This window comes from Phyllostomus hastatus, unplaced genomic scaffold, assembly GCF_019186645.2.
Source record: "Phyllostomus hastatus isolate PE091 unplaced genomic scaffold, TTU_PhHast_1.1 phas_contig_38, whole genome shotgun sequence".
NCBI classification, from domain to species: Eukaryota; Metazoa; Chordata; class Mammalia; order Chiroptera; family Phyllostomidae; genus Phyllostomus; species Phyllostomus hastatus.
Window position 1 is genome coordinate 9,056,621 of NW_025333869.1, and position 25,412 is coordinate 9,082,032.

Genomic DNA, 25,412 nt, shown 5'->3' on the forward strand with positions numbered 1-25,412 from the left:
CCTTTTAAAATGCTTATTTTGGCCAAGTGGTCACTATAGCTGTTCTCTTATATGGTTACCAAGACTAGGTTGAGGCATTGAAGCAAATTCCCTTTTTAAGATAAAGTTTCTCCAGTGGTTTGAAACACCAGAAAAGCAAGACTAGATACACCGGAAAATCAGGGCAAGAAATTAGGCAACTTATAAAATCCAAATCTAAGAAACTTGCCCTAGTACTATCCTTGTTATCCCAAGGCAAACCACAGGATATCTTAAAATTGCCCTGAAAAACTTTTTACTACAAATTCAGATTTTTCAATAAAAACACTCAATTTCATAGTTTTCATACCACTTTTTTTATTTAAAATATTATAACCAATGAACATACTAGATAACATTGTTTACATTCCAGTGGTGCATGTTTAATGACTAGGGCATGAATGATTAAAAACCACAGTAATTATCTCAGCATTCCCTACAAAGTGCCCCATTTTGTTTTGACTAGAGAGGAGAGGGAACAGAACACAAGGGAGAGGAATGAAGAATGGCATCATACAGGGAGGAAAGCAAATGTCAATTATCATACTTAAGTTTTCAGGCTTTAAAACCTGATGAACAGGATAAACTGTAATGAGAAAATCGATGTCACAGTCCAGGTAGACAGCTAGTTCAATTTAAATTCATCATTCGGCTAAAAGATTAAGAGCTTCTCAAAAATATACCAAATATCAGGCCTATAAAAGTAATTTATTTCTTCGTAAAATTTACTAAGATTTATTCCTTTTGTAAAATGTAAAGAATGGACTGATATCACGAGCAGGTTTCTACTTACAAAACAGACAGTAATAATGTCCAACAAACACATCTAACACAATTTGCCAAAATATACAGTGAAAGATTTTATCGTTAGTCTCTCTTACTGATGCAAGGTATACATTTTACATACTTACTGGTACTGTGTCAACATTGGCTATAAAGTATTTTACACACATTTATAATCATGCTCAGTAAAGATCTAACAGCAAGGGCAAAAGCTTGGGAAAGCATAGAAAATTAGTGTGAGGTAGTTCAATACAAGCCGAGTTTAATTTTTAAGTTACTGTGAGAATAGAACATTGTGCAAAACTAATCCACAGGTAATATTTCTTAAAAGTTTCAGTAACGAAGAGAACCTAAATCGGAAATGGCCAGGAAGTGTTACTCTCACTAGACTCTCCTTAAGAGCACTTAACTAAGAGCAGTTAGTTTGAAATTAATTAGGACTTGTTTTCCTTATGCGTTTTCTAATCATACCCCAAACTATATGTTTCTGCTTCAATGCCCTTTACCTCTTCATCTTTCTTGCTATTAAGGAAAAATCAGTTTCCCCTGATTCAGAAAAAAACCTAAGAGAGATCAGTAGAAACACTATACTAAAATGTAAAGGATACAGAATCAACATTTAAGTTGGCTGCTAATGACAGAATGGTGGTGTTTGTTTTTTCTACCGGTTAGAGAAGTTTACTGGGGTCATGGGGCTTCATGCAGTCACTCTACAGCTAATGTGTGACTAATGAACAAACGCTCACAGACAAACTACAACAGTGTTTTTGAAAACAGACTATGATTTACCTCAAAATGTACAAGGCTTGTGCCTAGGCAACATTCAGGAGTTAAGTCTTCACATGCGTAGCACATACTGGCTGATCGTGTAAACCAAGTCTTATTTGTTACCCCAGAACAGCTTCACTTGCCTGCAGCTGATTTTACTATCAGACATTGATATCTATTCACATCACAGCAGGGTTAGCATGGAACAGAGTAACAAGGACTTACAGGAAAAGTCTGCTGCTTTACATACAATCAAGCTTCTCTATATTGTCAAAGGGCTTGTGTGGCAGCTTCATGTAAGAGGCTGGCATTTCTCTAGGAGTCCTGTGTGAATTCATTGTGCTTTAACCAACCAAGGGTAAATACCAGGAAGAACCAGCAGCCGAGGATATGTGACAAAATGAGAACTGTTCAGCAAATGGTATGAAAGAGCTGAGATGCAATCCCAACAACACAATCATTTCACAATTGGTCAATATACATTAGAGGGTAACAGAATAATAACCAGGAAGAAGTATGTAGAAAGAATTAGAATTAGTGTCTCTTCTAACCTATAAAGTTGAGTAATAGACCTTGGTCAAAATAATTTTCTGACAGTAAGACGATGGGTATATTAAGTGTATAAAGTTGAAAACCAAAGTTTATAAGAAAGGTGGTTTTACATTAAGTACTGCATGATAGAAATCTTATTTGTAATTTCTCTTAAAACACAAATGTTTTTAAAGGTTCAAAAAATTTCCAAAATAAACATGTATGTATTTAGCTTAACAAATTTAAGAGGAATAGTTGTATTTAGATATTGCATGTTAAACCTAGGGCACACAACATTTAACAGACTTTGCTTTCAGGACAGAATTTAAGTATTTTTTATCTACATTAACTAATAAGAGTTCACTTTCTTTGAATCAACTGAAACATGCTGGTTGGCAAGTGGTAGCTGGCATTTACAACAAATGATACAGTAAGAACACTTGGTTTTCCTTGTTTAACCAAAATCTGTATCTATAGAGATGGCTTACTAGCAATCAAACATAAAATATGGGAAGCTTCTGAAAGCATGTCAGTTATTAAAGTGCAACAGTGAAATGATCTATCCTAGAAAACAGAGCTAATTAACTGTAAAACTAACATAAACTAATAACACACTTATGCTCAGAGTCCTTAGTAAATCCAATCCTGTTTCTACAAATCAAGATGTTACAGTCTCAAAACTCTAATTTGCTTAATGAAATTAATACACCATGTTGTATGAGTAGAAAAAGGATTGAGTTGGCAACTTTGAGACAGGAAATCATGACTTTTAAACCACCAAAAACAAACTTGCTATTTTAAAGCATATAAAAAGGCTAATGTATTTAATCCTAAATATTGCACATTAACAACAATCTAAAATACTTTACTCAAAAGGAATTTTGCACTAAATACCAAATAACATGCCAAGCAAACTTACAGATGCCACATGCTGAGCCACAGCAGTTCTTGCTCTTGATGGCCTTTAATTCCAATGAGCTTTCTGCCTAGAACCTAGTCACTGATTTAAGTATGCATTTCCCAGTTCATGACATGTAGTCTCTCTTGTTCCAAATGTAACAAAAGGTGCCTGGGGGATTACAGACAATGTATTTCAGAGATGAGACTTCAATGACATTTTACTTAAGAAAAATTCAGTTACGTAGAAATAATTCTGCAGATATAAAATGTAAACAGTTAACATCCACTCGTCATGAGCAGCACCGTTCTTATACTACTCAACACCCACAGTGTGTGTTTTACTGAAAACCAGATATTAAAAAAATGACTTAAGACTAAATAATCACCATTTATGCCTGCTCTGCTCAGTGTGAAGAAACAGTCCTTGGAAAATGATACCTTATATATGGCTGTGTGCTACTATTTTCTGATGAATGGTATATTGCTCATTTGATACATTAACTACTAATATCTAAGTAGACTTTGGAACCTCCCAACAGCTTGTAAAAACATGATTATGCTACAGGTAGAATCAAATGGCCAGAAACACCAAAACTGGTGCCCAACTGACTGACACTCATAGGAAACCAGAAAGGTCCAAGGGCCTGAGGCTGCAGGAAAGAGAAAGACCAGATCATCACTGGGATCTACAGCCTGAGTAGATTAACTCAGTGTGTACAAAAACAGGCTCATAGCTAGTAGAAATGAACCATCTTTTTATTTCCATTGAGATGTATTATTCATGAAGTATCCTGTTGACTTTATGTGATCATAAGCTTTGAGCATGCCACAGATTTGCAGAAAACACCATCTTCTTTTCACTTCACATTTGTTAGGTGTGGTTGGGGCAATAGAAGGGTGGTGGTAGATGCCTAGCATCTTTAAAGGCATACTCTGAGTTATTCTGTTATTTAGATTATGGGGCTTTTGCCAAAATTCTCGTAAGACTGTACACCAACTGTTGCAACTAAATTCGGTTTGACAAGTAGCAAATCTGGAGGTTCTTTTTTAAAAAACATGTTCATCATTTACAGTAGTTATTCCTGAATATAAGTGGCTACAGGTTATTCCCTCTCACTCTTCTGTGATTATTTCATTGATAAGCACATAACCCTGAAGGACAGCATCATGAACAAAACATCTGAAATAATTTCAAATTAAAAAAAACTATAAAAATCTTAAATAATTCATGATATAGGCAAGTCACCACATAATAGTTGCTTTGATAAACAAAATCTTACAAATTCAGTAAAAAAACCAGCAGCATAAGATAAAGCAAATATGCAAATATTTTAAACCATGATAAAATTAGGTTTACATTATACAGTTAATTACAGCAAAAATACGTTTTGTTGCTGTTTTAAAACACAAGTTTTAAATTACATCACTTGAAATTAAAAAAAAATAAACTACTACAAAATGAATTCTACATTTTTGAAAAAATCACTCAAAATAAGACCACTGACTTACTTAGTTTTCAAAGCAGTTCTATCAATGACTAAACGACTCCCCATACCTCCCACCCCCACCCCCCAAGGCCCGAGTAGTCATCTACAGCAGCCCAGAGGTCCCGCTGAGGCTTCTAGACTGCTGTCTGTATCTGAGGCCAAAGTTGGATCTGTTGACATTGAAGACACATCATTGACAGATGACGATGATGATGGATGTTGAGAGCCATTGATCACTGCTGCACCTGTGCTATGAGAAACAAAACAGCAAATCAGTTGCAGACAGAGTTGCAGACCCAGCTACTTCTACTGTACTGGCTACCTCCAGTGGTCAGTAACTTTTCTCTTGGCTTTAAAAGGCTCACTAAAAATAATCACAAGTGATATTCAACACTTGTTTACGAAGTGTTTTCATTGCAATTTATGAGGAAAGAACTCTGAAAATATCTAGAAACCTAGAGTCCTGTCCTTTCCACAGATTTGTTTTTCAGTTCCAGACAAGAATCATGAAGTCCAAGCCACATTTAGAAATGGACTACAGTCTGTGTGTGAATAATACTGACAATACATACAAAACTATGTGTTTTATTTTGTTGGAAAGAGGATCTTAAAGCTATATATGATTCAAAAAGGAAAAATCTCCTACCCTAATAAAAAGTGATTTATGATATTCTCACACTGTGAAAGTCCAAGCAATACTTCCGGTATACCTTGTTTTAAAGCAAAAGCCAGGACAAAGACAGAAATCATTTCTGCAGAAAGGGTATTTAGTTCAACTGCCCCAATTTACATAGGTTACATGACTTGCCTCAGTCAATCAAGCGCCCTACTTAGGTAAACGCTGCTCATATAATTTCCATTTTAATAAATACTTGATAAATGAAAATACAGATTTATTAAACAGCTATAGTTGGAGAAGACTGTTTCCTTTACCAAAAACATAGCCTAATAAGAATTTCTTGAATTAAAAAAAAAAAAAAAAGTAGTACAGGCATGTCTCCTTTTATTGCATGTCACTTAACTGCACTTCATGGGCATTGCATTTTTTTTTAGTATACTTTATTGATTATGCTATTATAGTTTTTCCAATTTCCTCCCCTGTATCTCTTTTCTGCCCTGCACACCCCAACCCTCCAGCATCCTCCCTACCCAGTTCATGTCCATGAGTTTTACATCTAAGTTCTTTGAATTCTGTTTCCTATACCATTCTTAACTTTTTCCCGTCTATATTATGCCTGCCAATTATGCTTCTTATTCCATGTACCTTCCCCCTCATATTCCTCCCCTTCCCCTCCCCACTGAAAACCCTCCATGTGATGTCCATGTCTGATTCTGTTCCTGTTCTAGTTGTTTGCTTAATTTTTTTTTTCGGTTCAGTTGTTGATAGTTGTGCGTTTGTCATTTTACTGCTCATAGTTTTTGATCTTCTTCAGTTTCTTAGGCAAATACTTTAATATTTCATATAATAAGGACTTGATGATGAACTCCTTTAACTTGACCTTATCTGAGAAGCACTTTATCTGCCCTTCCATTCTAAATGATAGCTTTGCTGGAGAGAGTAATCTTGGATGGAAGTCCTTGCCTTTCATGACTTGGAATACTTCCTTCCAGCCCCTTCTTGCCTGCAAGGTCTCTTTTGAGAAATCAGTTGCCAGTCTGATAGGAACTCCTTTGTAGGTAACTCTTTCCTCTTGTTTTTAAGATTCTCTCTTTATCTTTAATCTTGGATAATGTAATCATGATGTGTCTTACTGTATGCTTCCTTGCATCCATCTTCTTTGGGACTCTGAGCTTCTTGGTTTTCCTGGAATTCTATTTCCTTTGTCAGATTAGGGAAGTTCTCCTTCATTATTTTTTTTCAAATAGATTTTCAATTTCTTGTTCTTCCTCTTCTCCTTCTGGCACACCTATGATTCAGATGTTGGAATGTTTAAAATTGTCCAGAGGTTCCTAAGCTGCTCCTCATTTTTTTTAAACTCGTGTTTCTTCATTCTGTTCTGGTTGGATGTTTATTTCTTCCTCTTGTTCCAAATCATTGATTTGAGTCCTGGTTTCTTTCCTGTCACTGGTGGTTCCCTGAATATTTTGCTTTATTTCACTTTGGGTATCCTTCAGTTGTTCTTTCATTTTGTGATCAAGCTCAATCAGTTCTGTGAGCATTTTGATTACCAGGGTTTTGAACTCTCCATCAGATAGGTCGGCTATCGCCCCATCACTTAGCTCTCTTTCTCGAGTTTTGCTCTGTTCTTTCATTTGGGCCATATTTCCTTGTCTCGGTGCACCTGTTAAATTGTAAAGGGTGGGGCCGTAGGTATTCACCAGGACAGGGTGCACCCTCTTTGCTGTATTGTGGTGCTGTCTGTGGGTGAAGAGTCAGAGAGGGAACAATGCAGCTCACTTGTTCAGCTCTAGCCCCACTTTCCAATGAACTTTTGTGTCAGACTGGGAGTTTCTTCCTCCATGGCAACCCGTGCTATAGTCCACAATCAGCCCTGAGTCTTAGCTTCCCTTTCAGTCAGCCCCACCTGTGGAGTCCACCACCCTGCCATGGGTTCTGTCTGTCTGGCCGCCCATCTCCCTTATCTCCCCCCTGCTGGGTCTGGTTAACTATTTAATTCCTTGGTTGTTGGAGTTCCATGCAGTTTGATTTTCTGGCACTTCTGGTTGTTTATTGATTTTAGATTGGTTGTCATCTTCCTTTTGGTTGTGCGAGGAAGCGAACGGTTTCTACCTACACCTCTATCTTGGACAGACCTCATCTAAAAAAATTTTTTTAATTATTTTATTGTTGTTCAGTTATAGTTGTCTACATTTTCTCCGCCCCCTCCATCCAAACCCACCTCCTTCCCTTGTTTCCACCCACCCCCTTGACACATTTTTTTTAAAACAATCTCAAGTCAAGACTCTCTACTAGCAAAACAATTACAACTTGCTTTACTATGATGCTCTCTTTGTTACAGTGGTCTGGAACCAAACCAGTAATATCTCTGAGGTATACCTGTACTTAACTTATAGATAAATCTTCTCAAGGTCAGGATGGGGGAGGAAATGATGGGGGATTGGGAATGTGTTAGAAAAGGTAATTCATATACTAGGTAGAACTTACAAACTTCATGATCACTAAATAAGGGTCCTTCCAAATTTCAGTATGTTAAGTAATGCAAGTGATACAAAAGTTCCTAAGAACACATTTATGGAATAAAAGCAATGGTTTACAAAATAAGCAATATGAAAATTTCTAGGGGTGAGTTTCGGGCACCCAACAATGCTAAAAACTAAGCAGTTTGAAAATCACTGTTCCAAAACCCAGAATCTTGGTTTTTGAAATTATCCCTTCATTCTGTCTAATGACAAGTAATAAAAGCTTAAATATGAAAGGCCCTCTAAGAGCTTGTCTTGAAATGCAACAAGGAAATAGCCTGAAAAGTAGGATAGGTAAATCTTTAGGATGTTGGGGAGGGGATTGGGAGACAAAAAGGAATGGGAACCACAGGAGACAGAGCAGACGATTAGAGGTGCAATGAGAAAAAAGAAAGCAGACTGAGTACTTCAGGGCTTGATAGGAGAGAAGAAAAACAGAAATGCAATAACCCAAGAAAGGTCCATTAGGTTCCCTGCTAAGAGTGCAATGAAGATACTATACTTTTTAAAAAGTTCCATCCATATGACACTATTGGATATGTCTGCTGTGAGTGAAGAGTATTCAAATATTCCCCATATTGTTTTCTATGCCTCTATTTTTAAATCCAAATCCCCTAATTTAATAATGTTTCATTAAAAAAAATTAAGTAGAAATGGTATTGTGATTATCTGATATTTTGACATCAAAGACTGTTCCTTTTATCTTTGTATAGATCCGAAAATAGAATATTTTTGTAACAGTTTCACTAACATTCTTCTCTGTAAGCTATGAGAATTGAGAGGACATCCAAAAGCCTGAAGTCCTGTCTTTTCCATTGCTTTTCTTGTCACCACAGTCAAGTGCTGTCTAGGATACAAATTTTTCACTTATAAATTAAAAACAAATACAATTCCCCTATCTCATGAGATTAAGTTTACTCAAACATTCAATACTTAGGATGTGCCACTCAGTAGGACAGTATGCTACAGTGCATTCAGTTATACTACTACTGTTTATCAGTACAAAGCTAATTAATTAACTGATATTAAAGAATTTATAATATAGCTTTGTTACAACTAAATTTTAAGTAAAAGCCATCAAAACAAATTTATATTTTCAACAGGATCTATATTATAATTTGGAAAGTTGCATTTCTGATCAAGGACTTAATCAAACAAAAAACATTTAAAACTTTAAAATATGTAACCAAATATGTCACAGGAAGCTACAAAAATTATTTAAACAAATATATGTTTACAGTACAACAAAATGGGTGCCTAAAACTAGAGTTAAAATTTTTACCCATAGATACATTTTTTTCTTAGAATTTAGAAGAGTTGTTGAGGGATAAGTAGCATAGTTTTACCCCAATTCAAGACTTATCTGTTGAAACACTATCCAGCCTTCAAAGCACAGCTCAACTTTCAACTCTTCTATGAAACTGTCCTAACTTCTGGGGCCAGAAAAGAAGTCACTGTTCCCAGCCAGAGGACATATAGGATGCTGGGAAACCACTCCATCTGAAGTTACTGATAAACATGGCTTCAAGTATTAACTTTTCTACACAATAGATTTGTAACCTTATGTCATTTAATTTTTCTGAATTTTAGTTCCCTCATCTGTAAAGTGTGCATATTGATCCCTCCTTTGGGGTCTTGAAGGTGAAATGAAATAAAGTACATAAACTACCAGGGTTTGTTATGTAGCTATGTACTTAACATGTAAATGCCGCCTGCTATTTAACTTTTCCCCTCAATTCCTTGTGCTTTTACAAGTACTAAAATTAAATGAGCTTATGATAAAAAGAAAATGTTTAACTCTTGCAAATGAGTTTCTTCTTAGAGAGAGAACACTTTCTAATTGTAATTTTAATGTTACGTCCTTAGTTCAACAAATCAAAACCACCAAAAGGAGAAAGAGGGCAACTTGGTATCACATGTAACAATTTTTATTTTAGATTTTATTATTTATTTTTAGACAGAGGGGAATGGGGAAAGAGAGGAAGAGAAACATCAATGTGTGGTTGCTTCTCGAGCGCCCCCTACTGGGGACCTGGCCTACAACCCAGGCATGTGCCCTAACTGGGAGTCCAACTAGCGATCCTTTGGTTCATAGGCCAGTGCTCAATCCACTGAGCTACACCAGCCAGGGCCCAATGCTTTCCAATTTAACCACTCAAATTGTACTCCTTATACTTACTTAACTTTGTGTAATAATGGTAGTAAGTATGGGAAGAAGTGCAGGTTTCAGGCCACTGAAGATCACAACATAAGATGTAAACTGTAATCTTAACCAAGCTTATATTGTAACCAACCTAAAGGAGAGGGCTGTCCCCGTATAACTCCATTCTTGGTTCTCTCCTCCAAGTCCATAACTTCCTTGTATATTAATTCTGAAAAAGAGGTGAACAAAAACAAGCTTTTCTAAGTCTGAGTACCAATCTCACAAATATTTAGTTTTTTAGTGAACATTTTTAAACACATATGAAGTACTTCAAATTGTATCCTCCAATGGTAGAGGGTCCGTAAGTGCCAGCCTAAGATCCAAAGATGTTAAAAACAATTCCTTGATCCTCAACCATGAATTATGCTGACAGAAACAAAATCTCTGACTTAACTAGTGTTCCTGAAGTTGGATTAAGGATACAACTTGATCTTTTTAACTCCAGCAGCACTTTGCACTGTACCATGTCATACCATGTTATCATTCTGCTTTATAAATGCTTGTTTAATTGTGTCTCAATAAGGGCTCAAATCACATTTGTCTTATTAACTTCTATTTCCTGATAGGACCTGGTACATTGAAGGTGCTTATCCACATAACTGTAGGAACTGGTACATTATAGGTGCTTACCCTGATACCTGTTAAAACATTTAAATGAAAAAGTCTGTGGAAGCCTCTTTAACAGAATGGTATGTAAATACATTGTTATTAAAGGAAAAATATTAGATGGCTACACTTTAAATCCTTCTGAGCTGAAGCATGACATGCAGTCACTGTCAAGATTTCTCCATGGGAATCTTGTTCTTTTACTAGGCTGTGGATAGCAAGTGGACTGCAGTGAGTCCCTCTACAATCACACCAGATGCTGCCCTGTTGGAGTATATCTTGCCCTGTATTCTTCTACGTGATCCTGATGTCAAGTGTGATGAGCCTTGTGACTCTGAATGTCTATTTAAGAAGAAACTTCTGGTTGATGCTACAAAGCCATTATTCATCATCTTTTTGGGGTCATGGAATAATTTAAGAATTGCATAAAAACAATGGACCAACCCTCTTCTGAGAAAAATATTGCATAGAATTTTATGGAGTTTGTAATTCTTTAAACTTCTGATAAAGAATCTGTGATTATTTAGGGTATAACAATGTTTATGCTGGTAATATGGTAAAGCAAGCAGATATGCTGGAATGAACAAATGCTAGAGACACCTAAACTTACTTGCTATAGTAACCTTCAGGGACTTGGAAGAATAAAAATAGGAAGTCTTGACAGATGAAAGAATGGTAGATGCTTTTCTTCAAAGAAACAAAAAGGAATGATTAAGTGTTCCAGATAGGAGGATTTTTTTTAAAAGACTTTATTTATTTACTTTTAGAGAGGGGAAGGGAGGGAGAGAAACACAATGTGTAGCTGCCCCCATGAGCCCCCTACGAGGGACTGGCCTGCATCCCAGGCTGTGCCTCAGACTGGGAATCAAACCAGTGATCCTTTGGTTCTCAGGTCAGTGTTCGATTCACTGAGCCACACCAAACAGGGCAAGATCTTTTGTAAAATGAGAAAACAGCACCCCTTTATGAAAAGGGATTAAGGCAAAAGCTCCAAAGCTAATTAGCAGTACTAACTAGGCAAAGCAATCTGTAGTTAATGGCTTTGACAATGAATTTTTCTTTGTGTTGTGATAGTAAAACTTTTAAGCACATCTTGAAAAAGGCAGTTTGTAGGCAATTACTGAAACGTACTTAGGGCTAGGGGAAAAAGATACAGAATAAAAGTAAACATGTTTAGAGTACTCAGAAATCCCAGGTATATCCTTATACAACAAAAACACTATGTTTTACTGATTTTAAGATCCACTTTCCCCCACAGTTTAGTATCTCTGAAATTGGGATGTATTTTATAATAATGGTGCAGTGCAGCTGGCAGTGTTTTCTCTAAGTGGTATATTATGGTGTGTTTTACAATTGGTGGCCTATTAAGATTCTATGAGATACCATAAATGTCTACTATAAATATGACATATAAAAATATCAGGTTAGATATTTTGAATATACATGCTAGTCCACAGTTGTATCCTTGTATATTACTTACTACATAACAAATAAACTCAGTTCCATTCAATTTATCATTCTGGTGGGTCTAAAGAGCCTACTTATGTCTCCTGAAGTCAACTCAAAGAAAACTAATCCCTGATTATTCCTCAGGAAGAATCAAATTCATTCCTCCCAAATAAATTTATAGATGGATTTCCTGTCAGTTTTATACCTCTCCAGTCCCTTTTGCTTTCCCAGTATTTAGGTACTCAGTTCTTAATAACAAGTCTTCTGTAACCAGTTTTAAGTTCAGGTAAAACGGGGTCAAGTGACTTGCCCAAAGTCATGTAGCTACATAAGTGGTCCAAACAGTAAATTACAACACAAATGCAGTTAACAGGATCTAAAAATTGCCTGGCCTAAATGTACGAGGGAATCTTTCAAAGAAAGAAATATTTTAACACTTTTATGACTACCAAAGCATTATTAATGTCCAACCACATTCATAAAATAAAACTACTATATTTGCACAGATTACTCGCTCACTCTGTTGGTGAGGGTAAGGACAAAATAGACATTCCTGTACAGTGCTGATGGAAATGTAAACCGCTACAATTTCTTGGGGAGTAATCTGGAAATTATTGAAAAATATCCTTTGGCCAAACAAATCTTACAGGATTCTTTTATAGGCATGTTCTCACATGTGCACAAGAACACTGTAGTTGTTTGTAATAACAACAGACTGGACACAGCTTAAATAAAGTACTCTTCAAGTGGTAGCTGGATATAAAAATTGTGACACAGCTGTAGCTGTAAGAGTATGCCACTTGCAAATGAGTCAGGAATGTGGTGCCTAAGAGGATAACCCTCTGTAATATGTGACTACATCGACAAAGCAAGTGTGTACAGCATTCAACCATTTGTGATTAAAACAGGGTGGGAGAAGAGAAGGGGGAGATACCAAACACACATGCCTATGTATAAGCAGACTATGGAAACAAAAAATTCCAGAAAAAAGTAATGTTTCTGTATCTAGGGTGGGGAAAATAAGAGATTAGGATTAAAGTGGGGGGGAGGAGACCTACTTTCTATTTTTGAAAAATAAATTACCAATCATATTACCAAATAGGAGTTATAATATATAAAATATCTTTAGTTTCCCCAACATGATGAATAAATCAACATAAAAAGCCAGAAGCTCGCTTAGCTTCATTTCTAAGAACCTGGTGACTGTTACCTTTCCACTCTTCTATTGTGTGTTCCCTTTCATCTAATTGCTTGTCAGGTATCTTTGGTGGTGGCTGAAAAACAAAAGGCAACAATAATTGAGTGAGTTTACTGGGAATATGTAACTTCTTCATAATTATCTGAAGTATCAGCCAGACAGAAAGGGTTTGTGAAAACACACTATTAGACCAAAACTGATTAATCATCTTTGTATGTAGAGGGGCTAGTTAGGCAAGGCTCCTTCATGACAGGAAGAGGATATTTAACCATCTTTTTCTTTTTTTCCAACTTTTGAAATGTTCACATTTTATTTATTAGCATAGAACTGGGCTATGCTTTGGACACAATAATTTGTTTTATAATTAAGGATGTTCTCCCAATGCATTCAGTGTTCTAACTCACCAGACTGTGTGTCACAGCTCATCAGATCACATGCCATGGCAAGAAGGTAAGAAACTGTGAGATGTAACTTTATTTTGTGTAGAAGGTGCTTGGATATGTTACTAACTTAAGGTTTTTTTAATGCAAAAACAAAAGAACATCATCATCATTTATCTGTATTTTTATTTCAATTATAATGTTTCTTTTAAACCTAACTTTAATTCTAACTATAAGAGGCAGTATATTCTTCAAACATTAAAAAAAGAATTTAAAGAGCCGTGGCCGGGTAGCTCAGCTGGTTAGAGCATTGCCCCCAATAGGCCAAGGTTGCATGTTCAATCCCCAGTCAGGGCACATGCAAGAATCAACCAAAGAATGCATAAATAAGTGAAACAACAAACTGATGTCTCTCTCTCAAACCAGTTAAAAAAAAGAACTTACAGCTTCTGCTTCAGAAGGATCATACCAGACATTGATGTATGGGTGCTGAAGAGCTTCATCTACAGAGATCCTTTTAGATGCATCAATGACCAGCATTTTGGATAACAAATCCCTTGCCTGACTGGCTGCAAAAAAATAATGATGTTAATGTACATGTATCCCATGAAGGTTTTTAAATTAGCAATACATTTCAGAAACTTGAAATTATCACTCATTAAAAAGTACATGTTTTTTTAAAAAGTAGATTTTACTGTAAAATCAGGTCATACACATGAAAAAATATAGTTACAGGAAAAAAATAACTAAAACCTTATGTTATTCCACCATCCAGAAACAACCTTGTTCCATAATAACATGAAAACACACACACACAATAAGATTAAATATATATATTTATAAAAAGTACCTTTAAGTTTGTTGTGTTCTGAGTCAGCAGGGAAAAGTACATCGGGGAAGAGTTTCTCAAAGCTATATCCAGCATATTTAGGTCTGTTTTCAACATAAGTCCTTACTGTTGGTTGTAGTTTCTTCATGAATTCAGGACATGGTGTTCCAAGCTGTTCAATAACTTTATTCCACTGATCAATATCTAGTATCAAGTAGCTAAGAAAAATACTCTGTATCTAATGTTCAACACATTAGTCATAGTTATTAAAATAACAAAAAAAAACAATTATAAAATCCTAATAAAGAATGTGGCAGTTATAAATCTTATATCTACCTTGCAAAAGGTGGACAGAAAGATCAATAAACAAGTGTTGTTAACCTTATTTAGAGAAAGTGTGTGTGTGTATTGTCTAAATTGATTTTACCATAAAAATGAAAGCTTAAAGTAACAAATTCTAAATATAAATGACAAGTAACTCAAAGAATAATGATAATTACTACCCATAGGGACTCTAAATGTAAAGTGTACACAACTCTAGAATATAAAATTTGCCTTTTCTTCTGGCTTATCAGAAAATGTGAATATAGGCTAAGAAATACTTATTTATAACCTGTCCTTAAAATATTCTATACTAACAGAAAATAAAAATGATGGCTTTGATAAAAGTGGCATCTTCTTTTGCCATTCTTTGTTTAGTTTATGTTAATGAAAATTTCTTTAAAGCTCTGAAACTTATGAAAATGAATCAGTACTTTGGTAAGTTGTAAGGTTAGAATTCCCTAGTCTCCTTCCTCCCACGTCTTTACACTGAAAGTCCTCCCTGCAGACTAAACTAAAAGTTTCTTATTGTCGACTAGTGCATATGGCTTTTCCCATTCCTCCTAAGTATTACTAGTTGATCAATGCATAATAGATTGCTCACTGGTAATAAAAATATTAGAAGGAGTCAGATGAACAAAAAGCATGAATCCAAATCTACTGTATTTTGCTGTGTGTAATGTGCACCCACGTTTTTGTGCACGTTATACATGGGATTATTATACTCATGGCATGTAATCATTATACCCATGTATAATGCACATCCTATTTTTCCCTAAAAAATGTGGGGAAAAGTGAGCATTACACATGGCAAATTATGGTACTTAACACCATAAAAAAACTATTACTGATGAGATTCCCAAATGAAAAATCAGTACGTTATGTTGAGAAATGAGACAACAACCCAAAGACATAAAATACATAGGACATTTAACAAAAAAGAAGGTGGGGACTAAGGATAAAACAAAAGGATGACCAGAACCAACAGACAATTCCAAAATTCATATTAAAGTCCTAAGTACTTCTAGACTTACTCAAGTGTATAATTATCAGAAGTTTTTAATGCAAGCCATGATTTTTGATTTCGGTTAAATAAATCAACTCAGAGACAGCAAGTAATTGTGGATAATTAATTTGAGCAATTCTCAGAAATAACGTATGACACAATCAGTAAGTGAGGAAAAGTCTATGTCAAACAGCAGGTGGTATTTTGAAAGAGTAATTTAACAATATTATTAGGGAGAGACAAAATACATTATACCTGACCTAGCTGAAGTGCTGTCACACATTTTGACCTTCAGAGACTATATTTTAGGCCAAAGATAAGGATACGATCTGTACCTGGGAACAAAACACCACCTTTGATCATTTCTCCCATGATGCACCCAACTGACCAAATGTCAACTGAAAACAAAATGCAATGGCATTAACATAAAGATTTTGGTTAAAATAAAAAAAAAATATAAACATTAAAAAAAAAAACACACACACCATGTATACTGTAAAATTATAGAAAGCAGTATAAAATAAAAATGAGTGACAGTGAATGTGCTCTAACTACCAGCAGAGACTGTATTTCCTACTGCCAGATGCAGCCTACAAATATTTCAGCTTATCTCAACAATTTTTGAACTATAATAGTCACAAACTTTGTTTTAAAAAACCCACATGTATGAATATACCATATTCCTTTTCATTAAAGAACATAAAGAAGTTCATCACCTAACTAATTAAACTGCTGCAGCAGCACAAGGATACAGTCCCTTCCTGGAAAGAGGATTTTGTGGCAAACCATTTCTCCCATAATGCACCCCACAGACCATAAGTCCACTATATGTTTGCAGCACAAAAGAAGGAAAAGCAAAGCAAAAGGTCATTAAAATCAAAGAAGCATAATATGACTGCATTATATAAAAACTACAAAACATCACAAAAAGAAAAAAGTGATTTTAATTTTAGCTAATGGAATACTTTAAAACACAAAATATATTTCAAAAGGCTTTGATTCACAAAAGCAAATGTGAAGTGTGGCCTTTTAACCATGTATCTAATTTTAAAGTGAGAGTTATGCACAGAAAGCACATGATTAAAAATGCTATGCATTTATCACTGAAAATTTGTTTATAAAATATAAATAGAACCAAACACAAACTTTGTAAATATGGTTGAAAAAGTACATGAGTTAGCAAAACCTGAAAAAGAAAATCTTGGCACTATTTTGAGACTCAACTGTGCATTATGCTCTCTCTTTAAGCCAAATAAAAGAAAAAGCATGAGAAGAAATAATCTAGTATGTTAAATATTTAGCAGAAAACATGTACTTCTATGGATAATTACATTAAAAAGTTAATCTAACGCTCTTTAGAAATTTTCAAACTGGATTTCATCAATTTATTTGAGTAGTGCTATGTTTATTCTGAACTGAAAGTCATTTATTTGTTTTTCTTTGGCAGTGTCATGCTACATTTACCCTACTATCCAGGAACAAGTGCAGAGAGAATGAACAAATGATAAATTAAGAAAACTTAAAAAAAGTATATATCATTTTTCCATCTAAAGTTTTTAAAGCCATAAAACTAAACTGCTTTTGATTTAAGATGTTAGTTTTAGCTGAAGACTGAATGAAAGTTCCCATTTTAATGGGAACTAATCACTGTTGAAAAGAATCTGCTAGACACAGAAATGGGCAATTTGAGGATTTCCACCTATTTCATTAAAACTAACAATACACTCTGACATTTTATATCTTTATGTTTGAAAATAAGATAAAAAGAGACTAGGTAATTGCAGTTTAATAAGAGAAGAGGGGACGAATGAGCAATTTAAAAAGAAAGCCTTAGAAACTTGCATTTGTTTCTGAAGTCTGAAGGTCCAAATTCTTTCAGGGCAAAAGAGGAAAATGGCAAAAACTGATGTTAGAGAGAGAGAGAGAGATACACCCTTTACTCATATTGGAGAACTTAGGAAATTGAAGTGTTCTTTCTAATACATTCATAAAAGGAGACTGCCAGTTCATCACAGAATCTTAGGTGCTAAATTGGAAATAAATTTTGAAAATCCTTTGTAACTAAATTTTCTCTAAAATTTCCTATTAATTTACATGCAAATGGTTTTATACTTATAGTATGATTCAACTTTCAAAAATAAAATTTTAGAGGAAAGTTAGTATTTGTAAATCAGTTTAAAAAAATTTTTTTCCAGGGTTTTCATTTTTGGTCAAAATCTATTGCAAGAAACTTTCCCTACAGATTTTATAGAGGATGGCAAATTTTAGTTAAATATACAGGACACAATTTATGTAGAGCACTTTAAAAAACATATTAACATATTTTAAACAAATTTTGAAAGCTACAAGCATGGGAGAGGTTACTGTCTGGGTCAGTGGAGACTTTCTCAGAACACACATAAGCCTGGTTCACACATAAAACTAGCTTAGATTATTAGGCAGTTTAAATATATTCCATTATATCATACTTTCCAAAAAGCTTTGCCATAGCATGTAATAAAAGACAAAATGGGAGTAGGAGTGTCTCTAAAAGAAGGAAGTTCATATGTTTAACCTCAATGGCTAATGTAGTAATCATAATTAAGTACTACATTTGACTCAGTTTTCTGAAATAGAAAAGGAAATACAGGGATCTACATAATTCTTATCTAAGACAGGAAAGCATGTCAATTCTTTGTGACATTTTTTTCTTGGGACTAATTTAAGGTAACTTATGGTAGGAAGCTATCTCCCCGAATTACATTTACCGGACACTGAGTGACACATTAGACAGGATCTGAGACAATCAATGGTTTTACAGCAAATGCAAAAGCAATCTTCATATTGGTCACTTGTATCAATTCTCAAACAAAACAAAAAAACCCAAAACAAACAAAAACCACAAAAAACCCACCCCCAACAAAACCCCTATGAGTCTAATACTAAATCCAACTCACTAGAGTCTACAGGCTGTAAGACAATTTTAGCTACACAGTAAGAAAACAAAAGATGTTTATTTAAGGACAAAAAACTAGTAAATGTTTAAGTATCTGTTTTTAATTAGCTCACAAAAGGAAACTGAGCTAAAATCCTTAGTTCAATGCTATCTTTTATATAAATGAATCATGAAGACTGACTAAAAAGCTTCTTCTTTCAAAGTGAACTGCTGCTCCAGATTCCTTGCTAGAAAAAATGTCTAGGTCCTATTCTAGGGAGTATTTTGGATGAAGTTACCACATTTAAAAAGTTATAATTTAAGTCAATAAAGTCCTGTGCAGACTTACTCATCTCCTGAGAGTCAACAAAATTTCTTTTTAAATATATGCATATTTTTAAAATTCACGAACTACATGCTTGATAATCTTCTTCAACCTTGATTCTAATGCTGACATAGGTAATTAAATATACCCACATATAATAATGACAATTCTTTAAGGCTGGGCACAGGGCTTTGATGAAACACTGTTTCTTAAAAAAAGTCACCTTAATTACCCATCAGCTTTGCTGAATGGCTTTATCCTAGCTCTTAAAGTTTATACTAAGCACTATTACTATTAACTTTAGTTTCAGGGGCTTGGAAATAGGTGCAAATGTTATTAACATCAAACTAGGATTACTACAAAAGATAAACTGTCAGTCCACTATATACCTCCTTAAGCCCATGTTAGAAAAATTCATTTTCAAGTGAGAAGAAAGCAAATTTTAGGGGCAATGGCAACAAATTCTTTATCCAATGGTAGTACTGATAGTATTTAAATAAACATGAGCCCTAAGTTTTTCTAAGCATTTATGAAAAAATTTCATAACTCTTAATAAAACATTTCAAAGTAACATATTTAACTATGCACTTCAGCCTAAGTATTTACACAAGAAATCCAATAAAAACAGTATTTCAAGTAAATAGTGTTTGCTGACCGTTTTCTTTGTAGCCCATCCCTAGGATGACTTCGGGTGCTCTGTAGTAGCGAGTCACTACATAAGGTGTCATCATAAAACTAGTTCCTGCAGTCCTGGCAAGTCCAAAGTCAAGAATCTTCAAAGTGCAGTCTGATTTTACTACTATATTACTTGGCTTTAAGTCCTTAAAAAAATAAAAATAAAAAATGACTGCTATGATACGTGCAAATATTTTGCAGTTCACAAGTAATAAAATCACTGATAGAACAATTCATGCTAATTTATTTCTCTCACCATAACGGATATCCACCGTACAGATTCATCATAATAGGCAAATCTGAGGAATTAGCTTGATGACATTTTACTTTATGAATACACACAGTTATTAGAGAAGTTAGTAAAGTTAGTAATATTTTATTTGCTAAAAAGTATGATTAGCTAGTAATTTTCAATCAATTATAGTAAAGGTGATTTGGAAAGGCATCTAAAAGCTCACATAAGAACTAATGTGGTAAAAGAAAGAGTCGTAAGTTAACCTTTATATTCACTTGTATACTAAATTACCATCATTTAAAAAACCAATTTTAAAGATACAATGAATTTTATATAGTATCATAAATCAACAATGGGCCATTCTATATTAATCCAGGCAAGTGTCATTTGACCTTTCCAATTGACAGATGTTCATTTCTAAAGGACTGAAATAGTCATTAGTAGTCTTTCCATCACTAACTTCCCATCCCAAGTCATACAAATTTGTTCATAAAAGTTTTGTCTGCTCATAGAAGTAGAACAGCATTGTCTTAGTGCCACTAATCTATAAAACTACTTGTTGTTAATGCTACTAAATAATGCCTTTGTGAAGAATTTTCCAACTGACCTCAACCTTAGGGAATTCTGTTCTATGATCATTAAAAGGGAGTCAGCAAGCATAAATTCATAGTTAAGTTCAACACATTTTGCCTGCTAGCTCCCATGAAACCTATTATGAACCAAGAGACCAAGGAAAGCAAGTGTATATCCACAAACACAAACACATTCCATTACTGGAACTGACAGCCTCAAAGGCAAGGATTACTTTTGTAATGTCTACACCCACAAAAATACTGTATGTTGTCTTTAGAACATTTTCATAGGCAATTATGGGTGATTTTTGAAGATATAGAACCCAAGGGTTTTATCACATTAAAAATAGAAATCAACAGGCTTAGTGAAACAGAGGACGAAAATTTTCATTATTGCTATTCTGTAAATATAATGTTTCCACTATTTCCAAAATACAGTATTTCAGCAAAGTAACAACACATGTTCAAGTATAAAAATTATAAGCTTTGATATGTCAATGTCTACTGTGATGGTTAAAGATTAATGGTTTTTATGCTAATGCATTTTCATCTAGAAATAAGAATCCAACATTAAACACTTCATTTTGGAAAATTAAGAGCAAAACACACTTTAAAAAGGATATTTTTAAAGAAAAAACTGTGCAAAAATGCCTCAAAGAATATTACCTGAAATCTACCTTTATATATCCATGTGCACCTTTCTACACATGTTAGAACCACTGCTAACTGTGTAAGAATAACTGGATTTGTATGAATTTGTGGCATAGGCAGTAGAACTAACCTAACAATACTCCATCTTCTCTTCCACAGAATTTCTAGCCTCCTCACAATTAAGTAGGTAAGTAGGCAAGCCTACAATGGGATGTGAAGAGGAGCACAGAAACAGAAGGGCAGCCTTTTGTCCCTTCTCCTGCTTTGGTGGTGAGCAACATCCCAGACAGTGAAGCCTCTGTTAGTCAGTATTCTGAACATCTGTGTAAAGCAGAGTCCTTACCCATCATGACCTGCTCTAGACATGCAATGTAAGAAGTAAACCTCGGCTGTTAAGCCACTGAGAAGTCAGGGTTTGTTACCTAGGTTTAGTCTAGTTGTGAAATTGTGACTTATAGTAAATATATATTTGGTCTTTGTCCCAATTACTAACACAGAGCTCCTAAAAATCCTTAGAATTTCTTAAGTGATAAGAGCAATAAAGGTGAAAGGAGTGTTTTTTGTTATATATAAAAACTCCTTTTCACTATTCAAGTTTATGGTAATGAGGTGACCTTTGGAAAGCCCAAAAGGATGGTTGCTTGTTGCCATGGAAATAAATCTACATTGCAACTAGAGGTTGGGACTTTCATCCCCACTCCCACACCTGGCTAGAGATTAAGTTCAATAACCAATGTCCAATGATTTAATCAACATGCATATAGAGGCAATGAAGCCTCCATAAAACCCCAAAAGGAGAGGATTCATTGAGATTCTGGGTTGGTGAACATGTGAAGATTTGGGGAATGACACACCCAGTTAGGGCATGGAAGCTCCACACCCCTTCTCACATACCTTCCCTAAGCAACTCTCCATTTGACTTTTCCTGAGTACTGTCCTTTGTAACAAACTGGTTGTTTAGTAAGTAAAATGATTTCCTGAGTTCTGTGAGCCCCTCTAACACATTAATTAAACCTGAGAAGGGTGTCTTGGGGAACCTCCAAATTAGAGCCAGTAGGTGAGAAGCACACTAACAACCTGGGCTTGTGATTGGCATCTGAAGTGGGGGCAGTCTTGTGGGACTAAGCCCTTGAATCTATGGAGTTCTGATGTTATCTCCAGGCAGATAATGTCAGAACTGAGTTAAATTGTAAGACACCCAGCTGATGTCCAGAGAACCTGAGAACTGTTGGTGTGGGAAAAACTACCACATACCTGATGTCTGAAACAGTGCCATAGTACAGTAAACACATAGCACTGTTTTTCCTTTTCTTTTTCTTTAATATTTTATTTATTTATTTTTAGAGAGGGAAGGGAGGGAGAAAGAGAGAGAGAGAGAAACATCAATGTGCAGTTGCTGGGGACTGTGGCCTGCAACCCAGGCATGTGCCCCGACTGGGAATCGAACCTGCGATGCTCTAATTCGCAGCCTGCGCTCAATCCACTGAGCTACGCCAGCCAGGGCTGTTCTTCCTTTTCACTAGTCTATTCTGATAACACTGAAATTGGTGCCAGGAGTGGGGTGTTACTACTACGTAAACACAGGACCACAGCTTAGCAGTTGAGCAGCAGACATCTGGAAAACTAACATCAAACACTGGAAAAGTGACCCAGGTAATACCGTAGCAATGCATTTCAAGACACTGTTACCTGCGATAACTTAGAAGGCACAGCCCTGCATAATGAATGTGAAACTCTAGAACAGGAGTTGGCAAATTATGCCTGTGAAGAAAGTTTTACTGGAACACAGCCATACTCACTTGGTTGCCCATTGTCTATGGCTATTTTTGTGTTACAACAGTAAAACTAAGTAGCTATAACAGAGACTGTATCATCTGCAGAGCCTTAAATACTATATGGCCTTGCCTTTACAGAAAAAGTTTACTGAGCCACTCTGAAGAAGTGATTGGAAAGTAAAACTTCAATATTTTATGTTGGTAGCTACTGGATGTATTTGAAAGAATTGTTCTCTTTAAAGATACAAATGAAAGGGATCAGAGTTTAGAATTTCAGCACCTTGCAATTCTAGGAAAGCTAAAAGCTACAAGCTACTACATCCTTAAAAAAAGGTGAGGGCGTGGAGGGTGGCAGGTATTCAAATAACTCTGCCTCCCAATGCAGTATACCTCTTCACCTTATTGATGGGCCTAGTCACATGACTTGCTTCACTCAACAGAATGTGAAAGAATGTGATGTCACCAAATCTGAGAAGTTTTAAATGCGCTTGCTTTACTTAGCTTGGTTCTTCCTCTTTTATATTTCACCATGAGAAAAGAATGAGCCCAAGGAAGGCACTTCTTCACCCAAGACAATGACACCTAAATGTGGAATAAACCATGAACCTGACTGACCCCATGATCTGGAGCAGTGCACGCAGCCAACCTGCAGACCTGAGTAAGCAATAAATGCTGCTTTACACCATGGATGCCTTGGATTTGTTTCTGAAGCATCATTTTCACATAATTCTAAAAATCCTTGAGAGAGAAAGACTTGTAATCTCTTCCAACTGGTAACACTGCTTCAGACTTGCTAACAGTAGGCTAAAAGCTTGAAGTTAGACATTAAATTCAGTGAGCTAACATTTATGTGCTTTGAAAAGAACTGTAAATAAAAGATAAAAAAGACTCCTAAGTTTCTGAGAAAGCTATTCCATATTGAAAAAAAAATCTTCCACAGTTCTGTAGCTATTTTAGTCTTAAAATAGTGGTTCTCAATTCAGGAATATTTGGCTCCAGGGGACATCTGGTACTGTCTGGAGACATTTTGGGTTGTCACAACTGGGGAGTACATATGGCATCTAGTGGGTAGAGGCCAGGAATGCTGCTAAATGCTTCACAATGCACAAGACAGTCCCTCAAAAACATTTACTCATCCAAAATGTCAATAGTGCCCAGGTTGAGAAGTATGGCCTTACAGTGAGACTTGACCCCCAATCTTTTACAGCCAGAAAACTGAGAAAGCTGAGCAGCCCCAAAGAGAACGTATTTTCTAATACTCACTTCAGAAATATTCAAGGATAGCGGAACCAGGTACCATATAGAATAGTGCATGTATAACAAGGTATTCCTTACACAGATCCGATTCAGAGATTCAGAGCCTAATCAAGGAATATTCTTCACCCCCAGCGGAAGAGACACTCACTATGTCTCACCAAGAGAATTTCAAATTACAGCCCTGGCTGGTGTAGCTCAGTGGATTGAGTGTAGGCCTGCAGACTAAAGCATTGCTGGTTCAATTCCCAGTCACAGCACATGTCTGGGTTGCAGGCCATATCCCCAGTATGGGGTGTGCTATAGGCAACCATAAATTGATGTTTCACCCTCTCTCTAAAAATAAATAAATAAAATCTTTAAAAAAAGAGAGAGAGAATTTCAAATTACAAACAACCAACAACTGATTCTTCAAGTTCTCAAATGGGATTATTCATTGTGGTTACCTTGGCCTTGCTTGATCACCATTTCTAGGGAATGGGGGCAGGGGATAGGTATAAGGATGGCTGGATAATTGTCATTTTAGTTCCAATGTTTCTGGACCAAAAGGAGCAATGTTGGGATTTGCTATAGATTCCCATATATCACTTGAAGCTAACGCCTTGATAGACTAGGATTTTAGGTTATCTCACCTAAGGAGGGGGTAACTATGAAATAAAGGGGGGAAAGGAATTTTGAATAACAGGAAGGACAGACTGTGGCAGAGACTGGTGCTCCTCACATTTCCCAGTTCCCTTACGACGAGGTAGGTCCTTATGACCAGTTCTGACAATGGGCCTAGAGCAGAAGTGATGTTTATCATATCCAGGTCAAAGCACAGAAGACCTGCACATACCACCTGGCATTCTCTTCTCCTAACAGTGACCAGCAACTACCTAGATAGTGGAGACTCAATTCAGCTTGGGGTTCTGAGTGACTCTGTGGAACCCTATCCCCCACCCTTTCACTGAACATATAAAGGCTGAAAGTTCAGGTTATTTTACCAAGCAAACAATCTCAGACCAGCAGAGTCATTAGCTTAGGGTGAGGGGAATTTGAATGAGTAGTACTCATTTGAATAACAGAGAGGTTAGGTACCAATTATGGCCTCATGACCAGATGCAGAAGTGAGTATAGTAGTTTATCCCATTAAACTTCTTGTAAGTTACTCCAGGAAAGGAACAAATAAAATCATGGAAGAACAGTTTGCAGAATTAAGTCTATGAAGAAAGTAGGAACAAGTAGAACGTGGCAAGTGGCCTATAGTGGGTGCTGTGAAACGTACTCTGATTCTTGGTTCAGTACTGAGGCATTCATTCTTCTAGCTGCTGGCAGTGTTGCTGACAGTTTTCAGCAAATCTCTCTCTGGGACGTGCCTTTAGCCACAGAGTGCCACATTTTCCAGGTTACAC

General features: G+C 35.7%; 1 protein-coding gene across 3 annotated transcripts in view; it reads right to left on the reverse strand.

Moving 5' to 3' along the window:
* Nucleotides 1-316: 316 nt before the first annotated feature.
* The window catches only part of MAPK8 (mitogen-activated protein kinase 8), a 117,958-nt gene continuing 92,862 nt past the window's right edge, over nucleotides 317-25,412 (reverse strand). Inside the window, exons 6-12 of one of the 3 annotated variants that reach the window (XM_045841976.1) lie at nucleotides 19,515-19,680; nucleotides 15,947-16,018; nucleotides 14,315-14,497; nucleotides 13,909-14,033; nucleotides 13,097-13,160; nucleotides 9,923-10,000; nucleotides 317-4,732 (exon numbers count right to left, since the gene is read on the reverse strand). In XM_045841976.1, the coding sequence (XP_045697932.1) occupies nucleotides 4,587-4,732; nucleotides 9,923-10,000; nucleotides 13,097-13,160; nucleotides 13,909-14,033; nucleotides 14,315-14,497; nucleotides 15,947-16,018; nucleotides 19,515-19,680 (834 nt within the window). In that variant the 3' untranslated portion in view covers nucleotides 317-4,586. Of the gene's footprint in view, nucleotides 4,738-9,922; nucleotides 10,001-13,096; nucleotides 13,161-13,908; nucleotides 14,034-14,314; nucleotides 14,498-15,946; nucleotides 16,019-16,372; nucleotides 16,445-19,514; nucleotides 19,681-25,412 lie in introns of all 3 variants that reach the window. The other 2 variants (XM_045841978.1, XM_045841979.1) reach the window with 2 other exon arrangements.